This window comes from Geotrypetes seraphini, chromosome 4 (genome assembly GCF_902459505.1).
Source record: "Geotrypetes seraphini chromosome 4, aGeoSer1.1, whole genome shotgun sequence".
Lineage (NCBI taxonomy): Eukaryota > Metazoa > Chordata > Amphibia > Gymnophiona > Dermophiidae > Geotrypetes > Geotrypetes seraphini.
This window is the reverse complement of record NC_047087.1, coordinates 87,457,231-87,480,841: the sequence shown is the minus strand read 5'-3', so window position 1 is coordinate 87,480,841 and position 23,611 is coordinate 87,457,231. Positions and strand designations below refer to the sequence as shown.

The 23,611-nt window shown below is 45.8% G+C and overlaps 1 protein-coding gene across 1 annotated transcript in view; it reads right to left on the bottom strand.

Annotated features, from left to right (window-relative positions):
* Nucleotides 1–23,611, bottom strand: part of LOC117359349 (coxsackievirus and adenovirus receptor homolog) — a 40,795-nt gene that overhangs the window by 3,488 nt on the left and 13,696 nt on the right. The window contains exon 2 of the mRNA XM_033941957.1: nt 7,761–7,921. Coding sequence (XP_033797848.1) covers nt 7,761–7,921 — 161 coding nt within the window. The remainder of the gene's footprint in view (nt 1–7,760; nt 7,922–23,611) is intronic.

Here is a 23,611-nt window from a genome sequence, read left to right as displayed (position 1 = left end):
AGAAATTAAAATATTAGAACATAAATTAATTATTAAATGGGAACATGTTATATTGCAGAAATTATTAAAAGCAAAAGCTAAATATAATGAGATCTCTTCTCAATTTGTGAGGAAAGATATGTTCTATCGGCAAGTTCAGTATCATGGAAATTCAAATAAGGCTGGAAGATTGTTAGCAAATTTTCTTAAAGCAAAAAAAAGAAAATCTAAGATTATTGCAATTAAAGATACAAGGGGCAATACACACACTAACATTAAGGATATTTTAAAACAATTTCTTGATTTTTATAAGGGTCTATATTCTTCGGATACTTATGAAAATAAAGAACAGGAAGGATTAGAGTTTTTGAATTCATTTGTTGGACCAAATATTCCGGATCTTATAAAAAGAAGTCTAGAAGAACATATATCTTTAAAAGAAATAGAATCAGCATTGAAGGCTCTTAGAGTTGGATCCGCTCCAGGTGGAGATGGTTATACTGTTGAATTCTATAAAGCATTTCAAAATATTATATTACCATATCTATTAAATTTATATCAGTATCAGATAAACAATGGAAATATATCAGGTACTATGGCTGATTCTGTCATTATTGTCTTACCAAAACCAAACAGGGATCCGACATTGGTTTCAAATTACAGGCCCATCTCTTTGTTGAACGTAGATGGTAAATTGCTTGCTAAAGTATTAGCATTAAGATTGGCAAAAGCTCTTCCTTTTATTATTGATGTACACCAAACAGGATTTGTTGCTAAAAGACACTCTTCACATAACACCAGATTGGCATTTCATTCTTTAAATTTAGCAAAAAATATGAATGACCCACCTTTTCTAATATCGTTAGATGCAGAAAAAGCATTTGATAGAGTGGAATGGAGTTTTATGTATCAAGCTTTAGAGTGGTTTGGTATAGGACCTGGTTTTATTAAAATGATTCAAACATTGTATAGCTCTCCTGGAACAAGATTAAATATAAATAATAACTTATTAGATAGATTTAACTTGCTAAGAGGGGTTAGACAAGGATGTCCTTTATCTCCCTTACTTTTCGACATTGTTCTTGAACCCTTATTAATTGCAATCAATCAAACTAAGGGAATAAAAGGAATCACATTTTCTAATTGGGAATTTAAATTATCTGCGTATGCAGATGACATTCTATTGTATTTAAGAGAACCGGGGGATACCATTCCATGTTTACTTAATTTACTAGAGAAATTTGGAAAATTTTCTGGGTATAAAATCAATTGGGGAAAATCTGAAGTTCTTCCAATTAATGTCCATTGTACCAAAGGATTATTTGACTCATATTCATTTAAATGGAAAGAGGAAGGTTTAAAATACTTAGGTATTCTTATAAAAAATACAATTGATGACACAGTAAAAGAGAATGAAAAACTTTTATTGAGAAAAATAACAGAAATGTGCGAGCAATGGAATCCTTTACATCTTTCTTGGTGGGGAAGAGTCCAAACAATTAAAATGATGATATTGCCTGTGGTTTGTTATCAAATGAGTATGATTCCAATATTTTTTCAGGGGTCATTTTATAAAAAGTTAAACAGTGTTCTTACAAAATTTGTTTGGTTTGGGAAAAGACCCAGAATCGCTTTAACATCATTACAAAAAACAATTAAGGAGGGAGGGGTAAATTTTCCAAATTTTTATAGGTACCATCAAGCCTATATTTTAAGACAGGGTATGTATTGGATCCTCCCAGATCTCATGGAGAATGTACCTGACTGGTTATACTTAGAATGGCGGCTCCTGTTCCCATTACATCTTGAACATCTAATTAGTATAACAATGCCTAGGAGATATAAAGATAACAGAATTATACTAGATACATGGAAAACACTAAGATTTATTAGCAATATATCACCAGATCCATTGGCTAAGTCATTAAATCAATCCATTTGGGTAAATTCCAGGATCAAAATTGGTGGATTCAAAATAGTATGGAAGCAATGGATAATTGCAGGTATATGGTCTTTGAATGATGTTATAGTAAATGGATCACTGCTTAGTTTTTCACAATTGCAACAGAAATTTGGATTGAACAAGACACAATATTTTAAATGGATGCAATTGAAGCAGGCTATTCAGGAAGGGTTCCCTGAATGGAAAAATCTTAACACTCAGTATAGTTTGCAGATCCTTTGCTTTCAGGCGGATTTTTTAGGACACCAAGCCGCAAAATGGTATAAGTTTTTATATGGATTTTTAAACAAAAAAAAGAGAACAGGACTTAGGGACATTTGGAGTATTGAGATAGGACAGACAATTTCTGCATCTCAATGGCAAAAATTTTGGTCCTGGAGGATATGTACTACAAGGTCAGCATCTATGAGTCAAACATGGATGTTTTTGTTACACAGAGTTTTATGGACCCCTACACGGTTACAAAAAGTAGATAGTACTAAATCTAATAGATGCTGGAATTGTAAGATAGAAGTGGGGACATTAGATCATTTAATATTCTTTTGTCCCTGTATAAATGCTTTCTGGAAAATAATTTGGCCCCAAATTAATAATTTATTAGAAAATCATGTTGGACTCTCATACGATACAATATTATTTGGAACAGCAATGAGAACTCAAAGTCCGATTTCTGCAAACAATAATAAACTTTTATTAATATTGACAGGGGTCGCCATACAGCAAATTACTCAAAACTGGAAAGATTACACTAAGTTAAATTACACTTTTTGGTGGAACTCAATTTGTCATATCTACAAAATGGAAAAAGTGATGGCGTTACAACAGGGGTATATTCATAAGTTTAATAAAATCTGGGGACCATTGGCTAATTTCTCTAATGATCAGATATCATAGCACATGGATAGAACATATAGGGGGGTTGGGGAGGGTAAACCATTGTAAGGGTATTTTGATATAAAATTCTGTTAAAAGGGGTTTCTTTACTTTACAATATAAGAGTACTTGTTTGATATTTCAAGTGTTCTTTAAAAATTGTATGTATTACATATATTTCACTTGATGTAAGATATAAAAAAGAATAAAGAATTAAAAAAAAAAAAAAAGAAACAAAAGTCAAACAATGAGGTGGAGTTTCTGGACTGGACTGGTAGGACTAACGGAAACCAAAAATACTTACCTGTAGCAGGTGTTCTCAAAGGAAAGCAGGTATATATTCTCAAATGTCATCCATGGAACCCGGTATGGACACATGCCAAGTGTAGTCACTTTAAAAATTTTAGACAGTGCCTGTACCGTGTGCGTGTCAGTGTCTTCCCACCAGTTGGCTTACAGGACCTGCAGTTCAGTATCAAAGCTAAGAAGCCAATTAGGGGAGGCAGGCAGATTGTAAGAATATATACCTGCTGTCCTCAAAGAACACCTGCTACATGTTAAGTAAGCATCTTTGCTTTTTTCCCTGAGAACAAGCAGGTATAATCTTCCACATATGGGACTCCCAAGCTGACAGGATCATGACACTAGAGAAATAGGGATAAAATCCAAAAAGGGTTAGCAGGAAAGTTGGCACTCAGGAAATAGAAAGATTCTGCAGAACTGCTTGTCCAAACCAATTATTTCTTCTGGAGTTTTGCTCTAAACAGTAGTGTGACAATATGGCTTGAGGACCGTGACTGCTTTGCAGATGTCCTTAACAGATTTAGAGTGGAAATGGGTTACTGAAGCTGCCATAACCCTTAGATTATGAGCTATAACACAACCCTATAGTGTCAGCCCAGTCTGAGTAAATGCTTAGGAGTCCATTAGTCAAGTAGAGATGGTTCTCTTGGTAACAAGTATTCTTATAAGGTTTAGTCCAATCCAAGTAGTATGTCGGGGGGTGGGGGAGGGGGAGGAAATTGGGACTTGTATACTGCTTTTTTGTAGTTATAAAACTACACAAAGGGGTTCATAATAAAAAAAAAACCCCGTCTAAAAAGTGTCCTAAATGGCTACTTGGACGATCAAAAAGCCTGATCGTCCAAGTACCCATAACCAAAGCTGGTTTTTAGAAGTATCTAAAAACAGCTTAGGCCTTTCCCTTGCCTCTAGACGCACAGAGAGAAAAGAGGCGTGTTTAGAGGAGGGGAAAGGATGGGCAGTGGGCGAGAGGTGGGTCGACCTACACCTAGGCGTACAACAGGTATAACCAAAACATTTACAGGTTGCCTAGTCGGCACTTAGAACTTTTTGACTTAGACGAAGTCAAACCAGGTCTAAGTGCCGAAAAAGGGGCCGCTGAGCTGATGGCCGCTGGCGCCATCAGTTTAGCGGCCCGGCAACCTACCCACCGCAACCATCGTGGCAGGAGAGATGCTTCATCTCCCCTACCACGATGCCATCACTCCTCTCCCCGAACTGCCGCGATCGGTGGAGGGGAGGATGGGGGTTTGTGGTATTCACTCCATAAGATGCACTCTTATTTCCACCCACATTTTTTTGGGGGAAAAAAGTCTTATGGAGCGAAAAGTACAGTACTTTTAAAACCAATAGGAGGAAATATTTTTTTCACTCAGAATAGTTAAGCTCTGGAACGCATTGCCAGAGGCTGTGGTAACAGCAGATGGCGTAGCTGGTTTTAAGTAAGGTTTGGACAATTTCCTGGAGGAAAAGTCCATAATCTGTTATTAAGACATGGGGGAAGCCACTGCTTGCCCTGGATTGGTAGCATGGAATGTTGCTACTCTTTGGGTTTTTGGCAGGTACTAGTGACCTGGATTGGCCACCATGAGAAGAGGCTACTGGGCTTGATGGACCTAGGAAGGCAATTCTTAGTTCTTTACCTTTTCAGGCTGGCTCCCTCCTTCCTCACAGCCACACTTGTTTCTCTTCACAAAGCCGCACACTGTGAAAAACTAGAAGCAGTGCTGAAGTATGGCTGCTAGGGTAGGGCACTGATGAACTGTCCAGTTCACATCTTGCTGAGAGGCTGGATAAACTGGGGCTCTTCTCTCTGGAAAAGAGGAGACTCAGGGGGGATATGATAGAGACCTTCAAAATACTTAGGGGCATAGAGAGGGTGGACAGGGACAGGTTCTTCAGACTAAAAGGGACGACAGGTACGAACTGAAGGGAGATAGGTTCAAATCAAATGCAAGGAAGTTTTTCTTCACCCAAAGGGTCGTGGACAAATGGAATGCGCTCCCGGAGGAAGTGATCCGGCAGAGTACAGTACAAGGATTCAAACAGGGATTGGACAGATTCCTGAGGGAAAAGGGGATCGTGGGGTACTGAGGGAGGTGCTGGGGTGTTGCATAAGTATAGACAGCTCACCAGGTCGTGCAGGTGCAAGGCTGGAGGGTTAGGACATTGATGGGAAGATAGGACTTCGATGAGAAACCTAGGGGGCAAGGGGGCCCCTTCTGGTGATTAAGGCAGGTCATGACCTGTTGGGCCGCCGCGGGGGCGGACTGCTGGGCGGGATGGACCTCTGGTCTGACCCGGCAGAGGCACTGCTTATGTTCTTATGTTCCAACCAATGGAGATTTTCTTTGATCGATGATGTACTTACACACTGACAAAAAGGCTGCTTTCAAAGAGGCAGTTCATGTGGCCATGTTCAAGGTCTTGGAAATTTGGCAGCGTGTTCCCCAAGTGTTTCATATAGTAGGTTCTTTAGGTCACTGTTTCTCAACACGCGGTACAAGTACCCCTGGGGATACACAGCCTGGCTGGCGGCAGCGGGGGATCCCTGCCTGCCTCCCCGCTGAAGCCACAGGGGGATCCCCTCCCTGCCTGCCCACCGCCCCACCCTCAGCCCGAAGCCATGCCTGACACCTCACTGGAGTCAACACACTCTATCGCCCCACCCCCAAAAACTCAACGCAGGGACAGGCCAGGGCGCATGCACCAACTCACACTCACAAGCCTTCCCAACACCATCAATTCTGATGTCGGAGAGAAGGTACCAGGCCAGCCAATTACTGCCTGGCTGGCCCGGAACCTTCTCTCTGATGTGAGAATTGACGTCAGGGAGAAGGCTTGTGGGCCGGCCATCTGCAGTGTGTAAGTCGCTGAACGAGCCGTGGATCTCTCAAGACAGATGGCCAGTGAGAGAGAGAGGGAGCCATATTGCTAATAGGGGTGGAAGAGAGAGGAAGAAAAGCTGAACTCATGGAGAGAGCACAGATACAGGTGCACGTACTTCTACAACCATAATATTGCTGGGAAACACTATCTCAAAAGCTGCTGTGCAGGTTACAGCTTCTGCCTCTGTGTAGACAGAAAATGTTACAATAGGAGGCCAGCAGGTTAGGATAAATTCAGGAAGAGTTGTCAAGGCATCTCTGACCTGCTGAAATAGAGGAAATATTGAGTGTAACACTGAACACCATGGTTTAGGTCAGGGGTGCCCAACACGTCGATCGCGATCGACCAGTAGCTCAGGAAGGCAACGCGAGTCGATCGCGGAGCCCATCCCGGGCTCCGTGATAGACTCGTTTTGCCGTCCTGATCTACTGGGCCGATCAGCCTTCCTCTCCAGTGTTCTCTCTAGGGCCTATTAGCTGGGCAGTCCGCCCAGCTGTCATCTGCTGCTGCCGCCGCCGCTGAACATTAAAAAAACCAAAAAAAAAACCGGCTTGGAGATTTCAGCCCTTAGCGAACTTATGCTCCGTGGCTCTAACGTGTGCGTGCCGGCTTCCCTTCTTTTCCCTCCGAAACCGGAAGTTATGTCGGGGGGGCGGGGAGAAGGGAAGCCGGCATGCACATGTTGAGAGCCCTGAAGCAAGCGTTCGCTACAGGCTAAGGCGGGAGACAGGTTAATGAAGCATTTCCTCTTCTTGCTGCCGGGTCCTACCTACTTTCTGTTTCCGCGAAGGCAGGACCCGGCAGCATTTCCCCCAACAGCTCGATCGCGATGCTGCGTCGGCTTTCGGGCCTATTATTGGTGGGGGTTTGGGGCCTGTTATTGGTGGCGGTTTGGGTCCTGGTCCCCGATGGCTATGGCTTGGGGGAGGGCAGGGAGAAAGAAAGAAAAAGGGCAGGCAGGGAGACAGAAGGAAAGAAGAGAAACAGAAAAAAAAGAAAGGGTGGCAAAGAGAAAGAAAGGGCAGGGAGAGAGGAAGGAAAAGTTGGGGGAGGGAATGAGGTCTAGAGGAGAGGAAGCATACAGGCTAAAGAAGGGAAGAAAGATTGGATACACAGTCAGAAGAAGAAAGTGCAACCAGAGACTCATGAAATCACCAGACAAGGTAGGAAAAATGATTTTATTTTAAATTTAGTGATCAAAATGTGTCTGAATTTATATCTGCTGTCTATATTTTACATTAAGGTCCCCTTTTACTAAACCGCAATAGAGTTTTTTAAGCGCAGGGAGCCTATGAGCGTCGAGAGCAGTGCTGGGCATTCAGCGCAGATCCCTGCGCTCTAAAAACTGCTATCGTGGTTTAGTAAAAAGGGAGGGGGGTATATTTGTCTATTTTTGTATGGTTGTTACTGAGGTGCATAGAGTCATCTGCTTTGACTTCTTTGAAAAACCCTGGAATAGGAATGATAATTAACATTTTCTATGCGTACAGTGTGCGTTGTGTTTTTTTAAAATTTTATTGTTGGTGGATCATTTTGACTTGGTCATTTTAAAAGTACCTCGCAAGCCCAAAAAGTGTGGGCACCCCTGGTTTAGGTTCTCTCTCTCTACCTGTTGGTAGATGGGCAAAACCCACAATTACTAAATTGATCCATTGCTATGCTAAGGAAATTCCTATTTGGAACAAAACTTAGTATTAGCAAAACTAAATTTTGCCTTTAGGAATAAACATTACAGAAAGCTGTCATAACTTACTGATTGTTCACCACCACCAGGTAGCAAAAAGATCCAATCAATATCAATCTTATTTAGATCATCAGATGAAAGGGTGAATAGGCACCTCAAAATAATTTGCTTCATTTCAAATTTTTCAATCGTTTCATCAGCTGGTTGTAACTCTAGTGCTCCTGCTGGACCTATAAAATAAGAAACTTCTTGTGGGTTTCTTTCTTTTTTTTTTTTTAAGTAATTCAGTAATAAAAAAATCTATTCATATAACACATTATCTCAGTCTCCAAAGCAACCACATTAGAAAACCATACACTTAACTTTCCTCATCAAAAGAAACCTCTTCACCTTCCCAGAGTTCACAACATCAATACATTACTCCCCAGGGCTGGCTCAATGATATCCAACACCCTAGTAAAAACTTTCAGCCATGCCCCCCACCACAGATGGTCAGCATCTCCTGTTCCTATCCCCACATTGGTTCCTCTCTCTCATATATTTCCCCCCCTCCCCAATCCCCTAAGTTCACATCTTTCTCCTTCTGGGTCTGCAGCCCTTCTCCCTACCCAGGTAATAACTCAGCATAGTGGTAGAGAGCCTTTTAAGTAGAGACCCATACTCTAATATGGCAGAGTCCTGCCCACTCCAGACTTCCTGTCAAAATGGGATGATGGCAGCACTTGAGCTAGGGCCTGTACTGAAAGATGTACTACCACTGCCTTCTTGCTAAACTGGAGTTGGATCCCCATTCCCAAATTTTGCTGCCCTAGACAGACATTGAAGTCTGTCTAATGGCAGGGCTAGCCTCGTCTCTCATGCCTATCTGATATCTGTTCATACTGTCACAATTTATAGACAACTCTCACTAAAAGCCTCCTATACTGGGTTCCACATCTTCAAGTTTTCCTTCCCTTTGATTTTATAGGAGGAGCTCCACTTTCATTGCATATTAAATATTGGAAAAAATAGCAAGAGGCGGCACTGGAGACGTCACAACCAGCATGGGAACACAAGTCTTTTTATTGTAATAAAGCCATTAAAATGTAAACAAAATCCCAACTAGGACCCAGTTTCGGCGACAGCGTCACCTTCTTCAGGGGACAATATTTATCTTCTGGGCTCCTGATGGGCAGTAGGAAAGATTCTTTCAACTTCAAGACCCTATGTCAAAGATATACAAACTCGGTCCTCGTTTTTGAAAAGCTGACTGAAGTGCAACCCTCAAGGACTGAGGGAAGGGGAACTGAAGAGAAAGCACAGTTACTTACTGTAATGGGTGTTATCCAGGGACAGCAAGCAGATATTCTCACATGTGGGCGATGTCATCCATGGAACCCCAGTATGGACAGCTTTAAAAGTGCATCGCCATTTAAGAACTTAAGTTCGCAAACTGCCCGCACCGCACATGCGCGAGTGCCTTCCAGCCCGATGTAGGCTTGCGGTACTTCAGTTCCGTAAGCAAGCTAAGAAGCCCAGGGGAGGTGGGTGGGTTGTGAGAATATCTGCCTGCTGTCCCTGGATAACATCTGTTACGGTAAGTAACTGTGCTTTATCCCAGGACAAGCAGGCAGCATATTCTCACATTTGGCACTCACTAGCTTACTAGAATGGGATGGCGGGAGTGTTGGCCATTAAGGAAATAAATTATGTCACGTTGCAGGGGGATTGCGAAGATCTGCAATGTGACATAATCAAGCTCGAGGATTGGGCATCGACATGGCAGATGAGGTTCAACGTGGATAAGTGTAAAGTGATGCATGTCGGTAACAAAAATCTCATGCACGAATACAGAATTTCCGGGGCGGTACTTGGAGATACCTCCCAGGAAAGGGACTTGGGAGTTCTGATCGACAAGTCGATGAAGCCGTCCACACAATGTGCGGTGGCGGCAAAAAGGGCAAACAGAATGCTAGGAATGATAAAGAAGGGGATCACGAACAGATCAGAGAAGGTTATCATGCCGCTGTACCGGGCCATGGCATGCCCTCACCTGGAGTACTGCGTCCAGCACTGGTCGCCGTACATGAAGAAGGACACGGTACTACTCGAAAGGGTCTAGAGAAGAGCGACTAAGATGGTTAAGGGGCTGGAGGAGCTGCCATACAGCGAAAGATTAGAGAAACTGGGCCTCTTCTCCCTCGAACAGAGGAGATTGAGAGGGGACATGATCGAAACATTCAAGGTATTGAAGGGGATAGACTTAGTAGATAAGTACAGGTTGTTCACCCTCTCCAAGGTAGGGAGATCAAGAGGGCACTCTCTAATGTTGAAAGGGGATAGATTCCGTACAAATGTAAGGAAGTTCTTCTTCACCCAGAGAGTGATAGAAAGCTGGAACGCTCTTCCAGAGGCTGTTATAGGGGAAAACACCCTCCAAGGATTCAAGACAAAGTTAGACAAGTTTCTGATGAACAAGAACGTGCGCTGGTAGGGCTAGTCTCAGTTAGGGTGCTGGTCTTAGACCAGAGGGCCGCCGCAAGAGCGGACTGCTGGGCATGATGGACCACTGGTCTGACCCAGCAGTGGCAATTATTATGTTCTTAAATTTTGTAATACTGCTTGGCCAAAGTGATCATCCCATCTAGAATAAGATTCCAGACAGTAGTGAGATGTAAATGTATGAACTGAGGACAAAGTAGCAGCTTTATAGATTTCATCAATAGAAGTGAACATAAAAAAGCATCTGAAACTGCTATAGCTCAGACTTTGTGGGCTGTGACACGATTCCCCAGTTGAAGCCCAGCCTGAGCATAAAACAGAAGGCGATACAAGCCGTCAACCAGGTAGAAATAGTTCTTTTGGATACAGGACGTCCCAACTTATTAGGATCGAATGAGACGAAGAGTTGAGGAGATGTCCTATGAGGTTGAGTATGTTGTAAGTAGTAGGCCAAAGCTTGGTTTACAGTCCGAAGTATGAAGAGCCGTTTTTCCAAGGTGATAATGAGGCTTGGAAAAAAAAACACTGGAAGCACAATGGATTGATCGAGATGGAATTTAGTGACTACCTTTGGAAGGAATATTGGATGAGTGTGAAGCACCACTTTCTCATGATGAAACGCTGAATGGTGGATCCATCATCAGTGCCTGAAGTTCACTTACTCTTCGAGCAGATGTAAGAGATAAGAAAAACCACTTTCCAAGTGAGATATTAAGATGAGCCAAGGATATTGGCTCGTTCAAAAGGAGACTTCATTAGTCTAGCAAGGACCACATTAAGAGTCCAAACTACTGGAGGTGGTTTGAGAGGAGGTTTGACGTTGAAAAGTCCTTTCATTAATCTGGATACAAGAGGATGAGCAGTGAGAGGTTTCCCATCAACTAGTCTATGAAATGCATTGATAGCACCGAGATGAACTCTAATCGAAGTGGTCTTGAGGCCTAAATTAGATAAATGTAGAAGGTAATCCAATACTGAAGATACAGAGGTGGATTTAGCATCATCATGATGAAGAGTACACCATGAGGAAAACCACTTTCATTTCTACTGATAACATGGTGTGCTTAGACTGTTTTCTTGATGCTTCTAAACTAAGTCTGACAGGCTGGGAAAGATGAAAGTCAGCCGATGTCAGCCCGAAAGGTACCAAGCTGTCAGGTGCAACAACTGAAGATTGGGATGCAGAAAAAATCCATGACTGTGTGAGAAGAGATGGACAAATCTGAAGAGGGATTGGTTCCTTGATACTGAGTTGAAGTAGAAGAGAAAACTAGGGTTGTCTGGGCTATTGAGGAGCTATGAACATCATGGTGGCCTCCTCCTGTTTGAGCTTTACAAGCGTCTTTGAGGATGAGAGGGATTGGAGGCAACGTATAGATAAACTTGTATGTCCAATTCAGTAGAAAAGCATCTGCTTCTAGCCGTTGGGGAAGAGTTCTGCATGGAGTAAAACTGGGGCAGCTTGTGGCTGAAGGGGGATGCAAACAAGTCTGAGGAGTCCCTCACTGAGAGAAGATGTGATGCAGAACTGCAAAGTTGAGCGTCCACTCGTATGGCTGAAGAAACCTCCAAGAGAATTATTTTCTCCTTGAATGCATATTGCTTTCAGGAATATGTTGTGAGCAATCGCCCAGGTCCAAATCTTTTGGGCCTCCTGACAAAGGCAGAGAGAGCTCATGCTGCCTTACTGTTTATGTAATAAATTACAACCTGATTGTCCGTGCGGATAAGAAGGACATGGTTGGTGACAATATGCTGAAAAGCTTTGAGAGCATTGTAGATCGCTCTGAGTTCCAACAGATTGATATAGCAAAGGCGGTCTTGGGCAGATCAGTGACCTTGAGTGCGAAGATCGTCCAGATGAGTCCCACAAGCATAGGTGGATGAGTCCATTGTCAGAACCTTCTGATGTGGAGGTGTCTGGAACAATAACCCTTTGGAAAGATTAGAAGAGTTCATCCACCACTGCAGAGATTGTCAAAGTGAAGGAGTGATGGTAATGTGTTAAGATAGTGGGTCGAGAGCTTGAGATCACTGAGATGCGAGAGTCCACTGAGGCAGCATGAGTCCACTGAGGCAGCATGAAATGAAGTCTCGTAAATGGAGTAACTTGCACCGCCGAAGCCATGTGACCCAGTAGTACCATCATTTTCCTGGCCGAGAGTGATAATAATAATAATTTTATTCTTATATACCGCCAAAGCCATAGAAGTTCGAGGCGGTTTACAGCAAAAGCGCTGGACAATCAGCAAAGAGGTTACAGTCAAATTCAGCGAAGAGGTTACAATCAAAGTCAGCAATACAATCTTACATAATGAAGGAATATGAAAGCTGTGTAGTTCTTTAGGGTTACTGGTTGAGTAAGCAGAGCTGAGAAGATTCTTAGTTAACAAATTGATTGAACAAGCTCGTTTTTACCTGTTTTTTTAAATTGAAGTAGGATGATGAGAGCGCGAAAATGTTACTGGTAGGTAGGTGAGAAGTCTTAGTGCAAAGCCGAATCAAATTTTTTAGTCTTTGCTGAGGGAGAAACACTCAGAGTTGAATGGAGTCTAGCAGAGCTCTGATAAATTGCAGATTCTGAGAGGGCTGAAGTTGGGATTTGGGAAAATTGATTTCGAAACCCAACTGCTGAAGGAAGAGCATTGCTGCAATCACTCCTTGAGAGGTTTGATCTTTGATCCGCCAATCGTCCAGATGGGGTCTCGAGTCTGAAATGCCCTTGCCACTACCACCAGACACTTGGTGAATACTCTGGGAGAGGATGCAAGGCCAAAAGAGAGAACCTTGTATTGATAATGGTACTGTGTCACCTGAAATCTGAGGAATTTCCTGGAGGTCGGATTCACTGGAATGTGAGGATAAGCCTCTTTCAGATCTAGAGAGCATAGTCTATGAGAGGATGTTGCCAGAGACAACATCCAAAACTTTTCCTTCACTAGAAATCTGTTGAGGCCCCTGAGGTCTAAGATTGGACGCAGACCTCCCGTCTTCTTTGGGATGAGAAAATACTGGGAGCAAAACTCCCAGTTTCTCTGCGCAGGTGGAACCTCCTCTATAGCATTGAGAAGGAGGGATTCTATCTCCTGAAGAAGAGAAGTCTGCTGAGGGTTGAAAGAAGACTTTCTTGGCGGATGATCTGGAGGCATATTAATGGATGTGAAGAGAGTATCACTCTTGAATGACTTTTAGTACCCAGAGGTCTGTGGTTATCAGTTTCCAACGGGGATAATACAACTAGAGCTAACCTCTGATTGATTGAGGAAGAGGCTGAGAAATAGGAACAGCAGCTATGCTCTCTAGAAGCCCATCAAAAAGACTGAGCAGGCTTTTGAGGAGCTGCTGATTGAGATTTCTAAGGGTGCTGCTGTTTTTGATTTTTCTGCTGCGGTCTAGAAAGAGCAGCTGATTTTGAAGAAAAACTCTTTTGATATGAAGACTTAAGATTTAGAAGTTGAAGGCTTAGGCTTGGATTTAACCAAAGCATCCCAATATTTCTCATGATCAGTAAGCTTTTGTGTGGCATTTTCAATAGAGTCACCAAACAGCTCACCTCCCAAACAGGGAACGTTCGCTAATCTGTCCTGAAGGTTGATTTCCATATCCGAGACTTGTAGCCATGCAAGATGTCTCATTTCAAGTGACATAGCTGATGCTCTAGAACAGTGATCTCAAACTCGCAGCTTGGGGGCCACATGCGGCCTGCCAGGTATTATTTTGAAGCCCTCGGTATGTTTATCATAATCACAAAAGTAAAATACAACAGTTTCTTAATCATATGTCTCTTTAGCTATAAATTATTATTATTAAGACTTAGCCAAAAGGAAAGATTTATAAACTATAAAGAGTTTTACCTCATGCAAAATTGTCATCCGCTATAATAAAACCCTTAGCGTGCATGCGCAGTTGAAACTTCGTGCAGCCGTGATCCCTGATCTGTGGCTCCGTGTCACATGCGCAATAGGAGCCTTCGGCGGTTTGTGATGCGAGCGGCAGTTTCCCCAGCAACATTCCTGCCCTGATCTCAAATGCCAGCTGACTTCTGACGATGCCTCTCCTTCTCACCTCAGGACCAGCAGCCGCGGGGCATTTGCTAGGCCGGCCCACTTCAATAATGCGAAGTGGACCGGCCTAGGAAAAGGCCCGAGGCTGCCCAGCCTAGCGGATGCTGGACAGTGAGCAGATAAGGGAGAAGGGATACTACTGGACAGGGGGGAGGTAAAAGGAACAGAAAAGGGCTACTGCTGGACAGGGGGTGCAGGGAAGGGGTGCTGCTGGACATGGTGGAGGTAAAAGTAAGGGAGAAGGGAAGCAGACAGGGGGCAGAGAGAAAGAAAGAAAAAAAAGAAAGACAGACAGAAAGAAAGAAAGACAGAAAGCACCCGTTAATGTAACGGGCTAAAACACTAGTCTAATATCTAATATAATAAAAGCCTAAGCCGCGCATGAGCACTCCCTTCGAATGTTCCTTTTTCCGTGCGCTGTAGGGCACTGCAGATAGGAGTGCGCATGCATGCGAAACACTCTTTCCCCTCCCTCGAGGCGGATGTCGGACGCGGCGGCTGTAGGCTGTGCTGTTCTTCGGTCTGCCCTGCTCCTTGCCTTCCGATGCAGTCGGGGATCTTGAGAGGAGCCGCCGCGTCTTTCAACTTAAAAATATACTAAGGCAAGGAGCAGGGCAGACCGATCTTCAAAATGGCCGCAACTCCTGCACAGAACGCAGAACTAAAGGTCGTCGGCGTCGGCATACCCGAACCCCCATTCAGCCTCCCATCCGACCCTACCTTCGGCTCCCTTAGTCCCTTGCCATCACGCCTCTTCTCTTCCCGCCCCATGGTCCCGACAAACATCCTGACTCCAGCAGGGGCCGCAGCACTATAAACACGCTGCTTCGCGGCCTGCTACTGCCCTGATTTGCTCTGCCCGACACGGCAGAGCAAATCAGGCCAGTATAAGGCCGTGAAGCAGCGTGTTTACAGTGCTGCGGCCCCTGCTGGAGTCAGGACATTTGTCGGGACCGCGGGAAGGGGGCGGCAAGGGCTAAGGGAGCCGGCCACACCGCGGGATGGGAGGGAAAGGGGGCTGCTTTGGGGGAGCAGTGTGCTGTGAGGCAGACAGCTTTGCTTGGGGGGGAGACAGAAGGGGGGCCACGGAGACAGAGTCAGGGAGGAACTGGAGGGGGAGAGGGAAAGGTGGCTGCTTTGGGGGAGGGGTATGCTGCGAGGCAGACAGCTTTGCTTGGGGGGAAGACAGAAGGGGGGCCACGGAGACACAGTCAGGGAGGAATTGGAGGGGGAGAGGGAAAGGGGGCTGCTTTGGGGGAGGGGTATGCTGTGAGGCAGACAGCTTTGCTTGGGGGGGGAGACAGAAGGAGGGCCACGGAGACACAGTCAGGGAAGAACTGGAGGAGGAGAGGGAAAGGGGGCTGCTTTGGGGGAGGGGTATGCTGCGAGGCAGACAGCTTTGCTTGGGGGGGTGGGAAGACAGAAGGGGGGCCATGGAGACACAGTCAGGGAGGAACTGGAGGGGGAGAGAGAAAGGGGGGCTGCTTTGGGGGAGGGGTGTACTGGGAGGCAGACAGCTTTGCTTGGTGGGGAGACAGAAGGGGGGACACGGAGAGACAGACAGGGAGGAACTGGAGGGGGAGAGGGAAAGGGGGCTGCTTTGGGGGAGGGGTGTGCTGGAAGCAGACAGCTTTGCTTGTGGGGGAGACAGAAGGGGGACACGGAGAGACAGACAGGGAGGAACTGGAGGGGGAGAGGGAAAGGGGGCTGCTTTGGGGGAGGGATGTGCTGGGAGGCAGACAGCTTTTCTTGGGGGGAAGACAGAAGAGGGGCCATGGAGAGACAGTCAGGGAGGAACTGGAGGCGGAGAGGGAAAGGAGGCTGCTTGGGGGGGAGGGGTGTGTTGGGAGGCAGACAGCTTTGCTTGGGGGAGGGAAGACAGAAGGGGGCCACAGAGAGACAGTCAGGGAGGAACTGAAGGGGGAGAGGGAAAGGGGGATGTTTTCTAGCACCCGTTAATGTAACGGGCTTTAACACTAGTTTGTTTAATAAGACATTAACTATTTTTTTCTGAGGCCCTCCAAGTACCTACAAATCCAAAATGTGGTCCTGCAAAGGATTTGAGTTTGAGACCACTGCTCTGGAATATAATTTATATGCATCATAAGCAGATCTTACCATGCATCTTCTAGTTAGGGCAAGGGTGCGAGAGATATGATAAAATTCCTGCAAAGGTTGTGGAGAAATGTATCTATCAAAAGAAGGCAATTTCTTAACAAGGTGATTTATATAGCAGGAAATATAGAAATTATAATTTAGATTTCTATTCGCTAGCATGGAATTTTGGTACAGGCGACACCCAAATTTGTCCATAGTGCACCCTTCATACCCTGGTGGCACCGAGGCATAGACTTTTCATGGAGTAGATTTTTTTCAAAGTTCAAGGGGTAAATGGACAATATTCGGACTGGAAGAGCATCACCAGTGGGGTGCCGCAGGGCTTGCTTCATGGACCCGTGCTCTTTAACATCTTTATAAACGATCTGGACATTGGTACGCCGAGTGAGGTGATTAAATTTGTGGATGATACACAGAGTAGTGAAGACACAGTGGGATTGCGAAGATCTGCAACGTGACATAATCAAGCTCGAGAATTGGGCATCGACATGGCAAATGAGGTTCAACGTGGATAAGTGTAAAGTAATGCATGTCGGTAACAAAAATCTCATGCACGAATACAGGATGTCCGGGCGGTACTTGGAGAGACCTCCCAGGAAAGAGACTTGGGAGTTATGATCGACAAGTCGATGAAGCCATCTGCGCAATGTGCGGCGGCGAAAAGGGCAAACAGAATGCTAGGAATGATTAAAAGGGGGGATCATGAACAGATCGGAGAAGGTTATCATGCCGCTGTACCGGGCCATGGTGCGCCCTCACCTGCAGTACTGCATCCAGCACTGGTTGCCATACATGAAGGACACGGTACTACTCGAAAGAGTCCAGAGAAGAGCGACTAAAATGGTTAAGGGGCTGGAGGAGTTGCCGTACAGTGAAAGATTGGAAAACTGGGCCTCTTCTCCCTTGAAAAGAGGAGACAGAGAGGACATGATTGAAACATTCAAAATACTGAAGGGAACAGACTTAGCAGATAAAGACATATTGTTCACCCTCTCCAAGGTAGGGAGAACGAGAGGACACTCTCTAAAGTTGAAAAAGGAAAGATTCCATACAAACGTAAGGAAGTTCTTGTTCACCCAGAGAGTGGTAGAAAACTGGAATGCTCTTCTAGAGGCTGTTATAGGGGAAAACACCCTCCAGGGATTCAAGACAAAGTTGGACAAGTTCCTGTTAAACTGGAACGTACGCAGGTAAGGCTGGACTCATTTAGAGCACTGGTCTTTAACCTGGGGGCCACCGCTTGAGAAGACTGCTGGGCACGATGGACCACTGGTCTGACCCAGCAGCGGCAATTCTTATGTTCATGCCCAACTAGTGCTGAAGCTGTGGTTTGTCAAAACCTGGAGAAGAAATTATTTTCTATAGAGTAAAATTTTCAGGGAGCCACTGTAATGGTTAGGGGCGTTTCCCAGTTCTTGTGTAGAGTCTCTGAGTATACCATGCAAAGGTAGTCCGAGAAGTTCTTTAGGAGGCTCATCATAATCTAAGGCCTCCAAGTATTCAGCGCAGTAAGCAGACACCAGGAAATTCTTTTTCACTGAAAGAGTGGTTGATCGTTGGAATAGTCTTCCACTACAGGTGATTGAGGCCAGCAGCGTGCCTGATTTTAAGGCCAAATGGGATCGGCACATGGGATCTATTCACAGGGCAAAGGTAGGGGAGGGACATTAAGGTGGGCAGACTAGATGGGCCGTGGGCCCTTATCTGCCGTCTATTTCTATGTTTCTATGTTTCTATGTAATCAGCTTGTAGCTTGACTAGTAACTCCTTGCCCAACTGGTAAAAAAAAAAAAATCTCTCAGTTGGAGATTTAGCCCTTGGTGGAGACACTTGTGGAGACTTTTCCGAGGTAGTATTGTAAGCCTTCATTGTAGATTCAGGTAAGTCTTCAGCTAAATCAGACTAAATCAGAGTCATAAAAGGGCTTTGGTAAAGGAGTGCGTCGAGCAGATCGATGCTTGCATCGAGCTTGGTGTTGATCTGACAACGAGGATGATGTCTGCCGTGACACTCTTTTACGTTTGGAAGACTGTGAAGGAGAGTGATATTTCCTTTTGGAAGCTCCTAAAAAGGAACAATGCTTACTGGATTTCGAGCGTCGAAATGAGGAGGAAGAATGGCGATGCTTCGATGAACTGGAGCAGGGCTTCGATGGAGAACTGGGCCTTTGATGATGTGGTCTACACTTTAGGCGTGAAACACTGATGCCTCTCTGGAGAGCCAGTGACGGTACCACAGAACTGGTTGCCTTATGCTCAGGCTGGACCGGCACCAAGAGAGTCAATGTTGGCGTTAAAGAACTAAACGTATCACTCACTTGGAAAAGCGCATTGAGCTTCTTGCGGAATGAAAGCACTGGTACCTTTGGCCTTTCTGCTAGTACCATTGGCAGTGGCGTACCTAGGGTATGTGGCACCCGGGGCCCATCATTTTTTTGACACCCCCCCCCCCCCCTCATGTAAAATTTTTTTTTTTTTTTTTTTTTTGCAATAACCATGAAATGGAATAAATGGTCAGAATAGAAACAGGCAGTGAAAATTTTCTTTTATTGAACCTCATTTATGTAACCATTATTCCAAACATAACATAACATAAATTATGTCTGAATTGTCATGACATCAGAAGTACATATGGAGTAGTTGCAGGTGATGCTTGGGACAGTTCTGATTATGTTAGTTTGGTTTTATGTGTTTTTTTGAATAGAAGGGTTTTTTATTTCTTTTTTTAAGGTTTTTGTAGTTTGTGGTCGAGGTCAATAGGTTGTAGAGTTGGGGGTCAAGTGTTGCAGCTCGAATGGCTAGGAGGTTGTCGAACAGTTTTTTTTCTTTTGACGTTTTTTGGTTGGAGGGTGTGTGAATGGTGCGTGAGTTCTCCTATGTCTGTTTGAAGTGGATTGAATTATTTAGCTGAAGAAATTAGTTACCCCCCCCATTCCACACACATTAATTCTCTTCCATTTTTGTTCCCATTATAAAAAAACACTGATAGTTCCCAGGAAAAAAAATACATTAAAATAAGAAGTGAAAACAAAGGCCCCTACAGATGAGAACATAACATAAGAATAGCCTAACTGGGTCACACCAATGGTCCATCATGCCCAGTAGCCCATTCTCATGGTAGCCAATAGTGCTGCCCAATTCAGAGAAAAATATTTCATTCGATTCGATTCACCCTGTTGAATCGATTTTTCGATTAGATTCACTGTTAATGACACCGCTTTTTAAGTTTAAACAAAGTATAACAATAAATTTCACAACAACAATAATTTCACAAAGTACTTAAAAAAAAAAAAAATCACATTTTTCCATTAAAGCAGTTCTGGAGACATTTGCTTGAACAGTCTTTTTTCCCAGTCCATAAGCAAGCAATATGAAAAAGATTTCCTTAATTATCTACTCAAACATTTTTGCTATTTACTTTCATTGTACCTAGACTATTATTCAGTAGAAAAAATTTAGTTTGTTCAATCAAGCAGAACATTCACTCATAGAAGTCCAATGTCCACACAGGATTTGATTGAACAAACCAAATTTTTTCTACTGAATAATAGTTTAGGTATACTGAATAGCAAAAATGTTAAAGCCACACAGAAAAGCAGTAAAAGTCAATAGGTTCTCCAAGTGGGAACAACCTGATGTCTCAGCACTTGAGGAAAAGACCACGTAATAATGTTTATAAGATAAATCATATAAATGATTATACTGAAGCAGGGTGTCCTCAGCGTGAGAGGTAAGCGAGAGGAGAGAATTCTCCAGTGCTTTACACAATAAGGCTCCTCTGCTGCAGTGCACACCATCATAGGACACCTCAGGTGTGCTCAAATTAATCAATGTGATAAATTAAACAGTGATAAACAATTGGTCAATCACAAGAGTGCAAGATCAAACAGGTTGTTCCCACTCAGAGAACCTATTGACTTTACTGCTTTTCTGTGTGAGTAGATAATTAAGCAAATTTCTGATAGCCTACAGAACTGATTCTCACCTTCCATCCCCAGCCCCCAAGACTTACCAGACCCCCCCTGCCGATGCATTTACTTACTGCCTGAACTGGATATTAAATCGTGGGGAAGAGAGGAGAAATGCGGGGAAAGAGCCAGCCAAAACTAGTATTTGTTGCTGCTGAGTGCACCAATCCAGGGCAAGCAGACGCTTCCCCCATGTCTTAATAACAGACAATGGACTTTTCCTCCAGGAATTTGTCCAAACCTTTCTTAAAACCAGCTACGCTATCTACTTTTAACATAACTTCTGGCCACTTCATTTTTAAGCTTAGATCTTTCCTTCCAAACAGAGACCTTGCTAGATGTCAAATACAGCACAAGGTAACTTCACATGGACTTAACTGTGCAGGAAATGAATCTCCTCATACACCCACCATATAGTGCAAAAATGTGCAAAGGTCTGTTTTTTTCTTTCGATCACTACATAGCCTAATGCCACACAAGCAGCGCTGTTACAAACATATTCTGAAGGTCAATGCTAAGGTTGACAAAGTTTCCTTCCTTGGACCAGAAGGAGATACTGACAAACCACTGGAAGAGATTCTAAAACAACTACCCAGAAATAACACCCAAAGACCCACTCAGTGTGTGAACCAGTTGAGTGGGAGTGGACTAACTGGGGGTGGAAATGGGCCCAGAGTTTGCTCAGCAGAATTTCCCAGACTACCTCTTCCTCTCAACACACTGACATGCTACCACCACCACCAACACTAGGAACACCTCACCGAGTATGCCAGCAATGCTTATAAACTTTATAAAACACATTATTATATTTTCTTATAAAGCATATATTTTAACTGAACTCAGCCTTGCCATTCACAAAAATAGAAAAGTTCCCATTTCAAGCTGTCTCATGTACACTTTTCAAATCTAACATATTGTAATCACAAAACAGAAAATAAATTTATTTTTTTCTACCTTTTGTTCTCTGATCAATATTCAAATCTTGTTGGTCCCAGGCTCTTGTTGTCTTGCTTGCCAGGGTCTCCTTTCTCCGTGCTAACCATCCGTCTGCCATCTCTGTTCTCCCCTTCCGTTTCCCTTCCCTCTCCCGGAGATCTGGCATCTTTCCTTTTTTTTGTCTCCATCCACAGATTCACCTTTTCTCAACTCCCCACCACCCCAGGATCCACCATCTCTCCCTTTCTGTTCCCAACTATCCTCCTATCCAGTATCTCTATCCCCCCCTCCACACCATCTCCTGTTTCCAAGTTCTCTCCCTTTCTGTTCTTTCCCTCCCTAAATCCCATTATGCACCATCTCTCTCCCACTCCTCTGTTTTTAGACCCATTATTTCTAACCCCCAAAGTCTGGCATATGCACGTATCTTTGAACCCCCCCTTCCCTCTCTCCCTCTGTGTACTTTTACACCAGGACCCCCCTCCCCCGAAGGTCTGTCCCCCCTCCGAAGGGCTACACCCCACCCCTGAAGACCTGCACCCCCCCGAAGGACTTTACCTCCCACCCGAAGGTCTGTCCCCCTCTGAAGGCCTAAACCCCACCCCTGAAGGCCTGCACCCTCCCCGAAGGATTGTACCCCCCACCCGAAGGTCTGTCCCCCCCTGAAGGCCTGCACCCATCCCGAAGGCCTGCACCCACCCCGAATGCCTGCACCCACCCCGAAGGCCTGCACCCACCCCGAAGGCCTGCACCCCCGAAGGCTTGTCCCCCCCCTTGAAGGCCTGACCCCCCCTTGAAGGCCTGCCTGCTTGTCCCCCCTTGAAGGCCTATCCCCCCTTAAAGGTCTGCCTGTCCCACCCCCTTGTAGGCCTGTCCCCCCCTTAAAGGTCTGCCTGTCCCACCCCCTTGTAGGCCTGTCCCCCCCCTTGAAGGCCTGACCCCCCCTTGAAGGCCTGCCTGCTTGTCCCCCCTTGAAGGCCTGTCCCCCCTTAAAGGTCTGCCTGTCCCACCCCCTTGTAGGCCTGTCCCCCCTTAAAGGTCTGCCTGTCCCACCCCCTTGTAGGCCTGTCCCCGCCTTGAAGGCCTGACCCCCCCTTGAAGGCCTGCCTGCTTGTCCCCCCTTGAAGGCCTGTCCCCCCCCTTGAAGGTTGGCACCCCCCCAAAGGCCTGCACCCCCTTGAAGGCCTGTCCCACCCCCTTGTAGGCCTGTCCCCCCCTTGAAGGCCTGCCTGCTTGTCCCCCCTTGAAGGCCTGTCCCCCCCCTTGAAGGTTGGCACCCCCCCAAAGGCCTGCACCCCCTTGAAGGCCTGTCCCACCCCCTTGTAGGCCTGTCCCCCCCTTGAAGGCCTGCCTGCCTGTCCCCCCCTTGAAGGCCTGTCCCCTCCCTTGAAGGCCTGCACCCCCTTGAAGGTCTGCACCCCCCCCCCCGAAGGTCTGCACCCCCCGAAGGCCTGTCCCCCCACTTGAAGGCCTGCTGCCTGTCCCCCCCTTGAAGGCCTGCACCCCCTTGAAGGTCGGCACCCCCCCTGAAGGCATGCACCCCCCCTGAAGGCCTGTCCCCCCTTGAAGGCCCTGTCCCCCCCCCTTGTAGGCCTGCCCCCCCTTGTAGGCCTGTCCCCCCCTTGAAGGCCTGCCTGCCTGTCCCCCCCCTTGAAGGCCTGCACCCCCTTGAAGGTCTGCACCCCCCCCCGAAGACCTGCACCCCCCCTTGAAAGTCTGCCTGCCCGCACGCCCGCCCCACCCTGAAGGCCTGATGCCCCGACCCACCCCGAAGGACCATTCGCCCCCCTGGCCTCCCCGCACTACCTATGAAGCAGCCGCAGCAGGATCGCGACGTCAGCTATCTTTGCGCTGCTTAGGAGCTGCTTCCTGCGCCGCGGTCCCGCCCCCCTCCTCTGACGTCAGAGGAGGGACGGGACCGCGGCGCAGGAAGCAGCGCCCAAGCAGCTGAGGGATTGCTGACGTCGCGATCCTGCTGCGGGCTGCTTCATAGGTGTGCTGGAAGGTCAGTGGGGCGAGCGGTCCTTCGGGCGTGGGGGGGGGACTGAGCGGCAAGGCCGGGAACACCCCCTCAGGGCTGGTACCCGGGGCGGCCCGCCCCCCCCCGCCTCCCCCTAGGTACGCCACTGACCATTGGTGCCACATCTTTCCTCAGAGAGGGTGACCTCGAAGAGGATGCACACCTCGATGTAGCAGAGTTGTCGCTTAGTCGGCATCGAGGGATTCGATGCAAGAGTGACCTGCGAGACCTGTTGGGAAGCTGGCAGTTCTTAGCTGGCTTACCAGATGGAGCGATGTCTCCCGACGCCGGTGTCGATGTCTTCAAAGTCAAAGGCTGTGACATCTTCTCCATT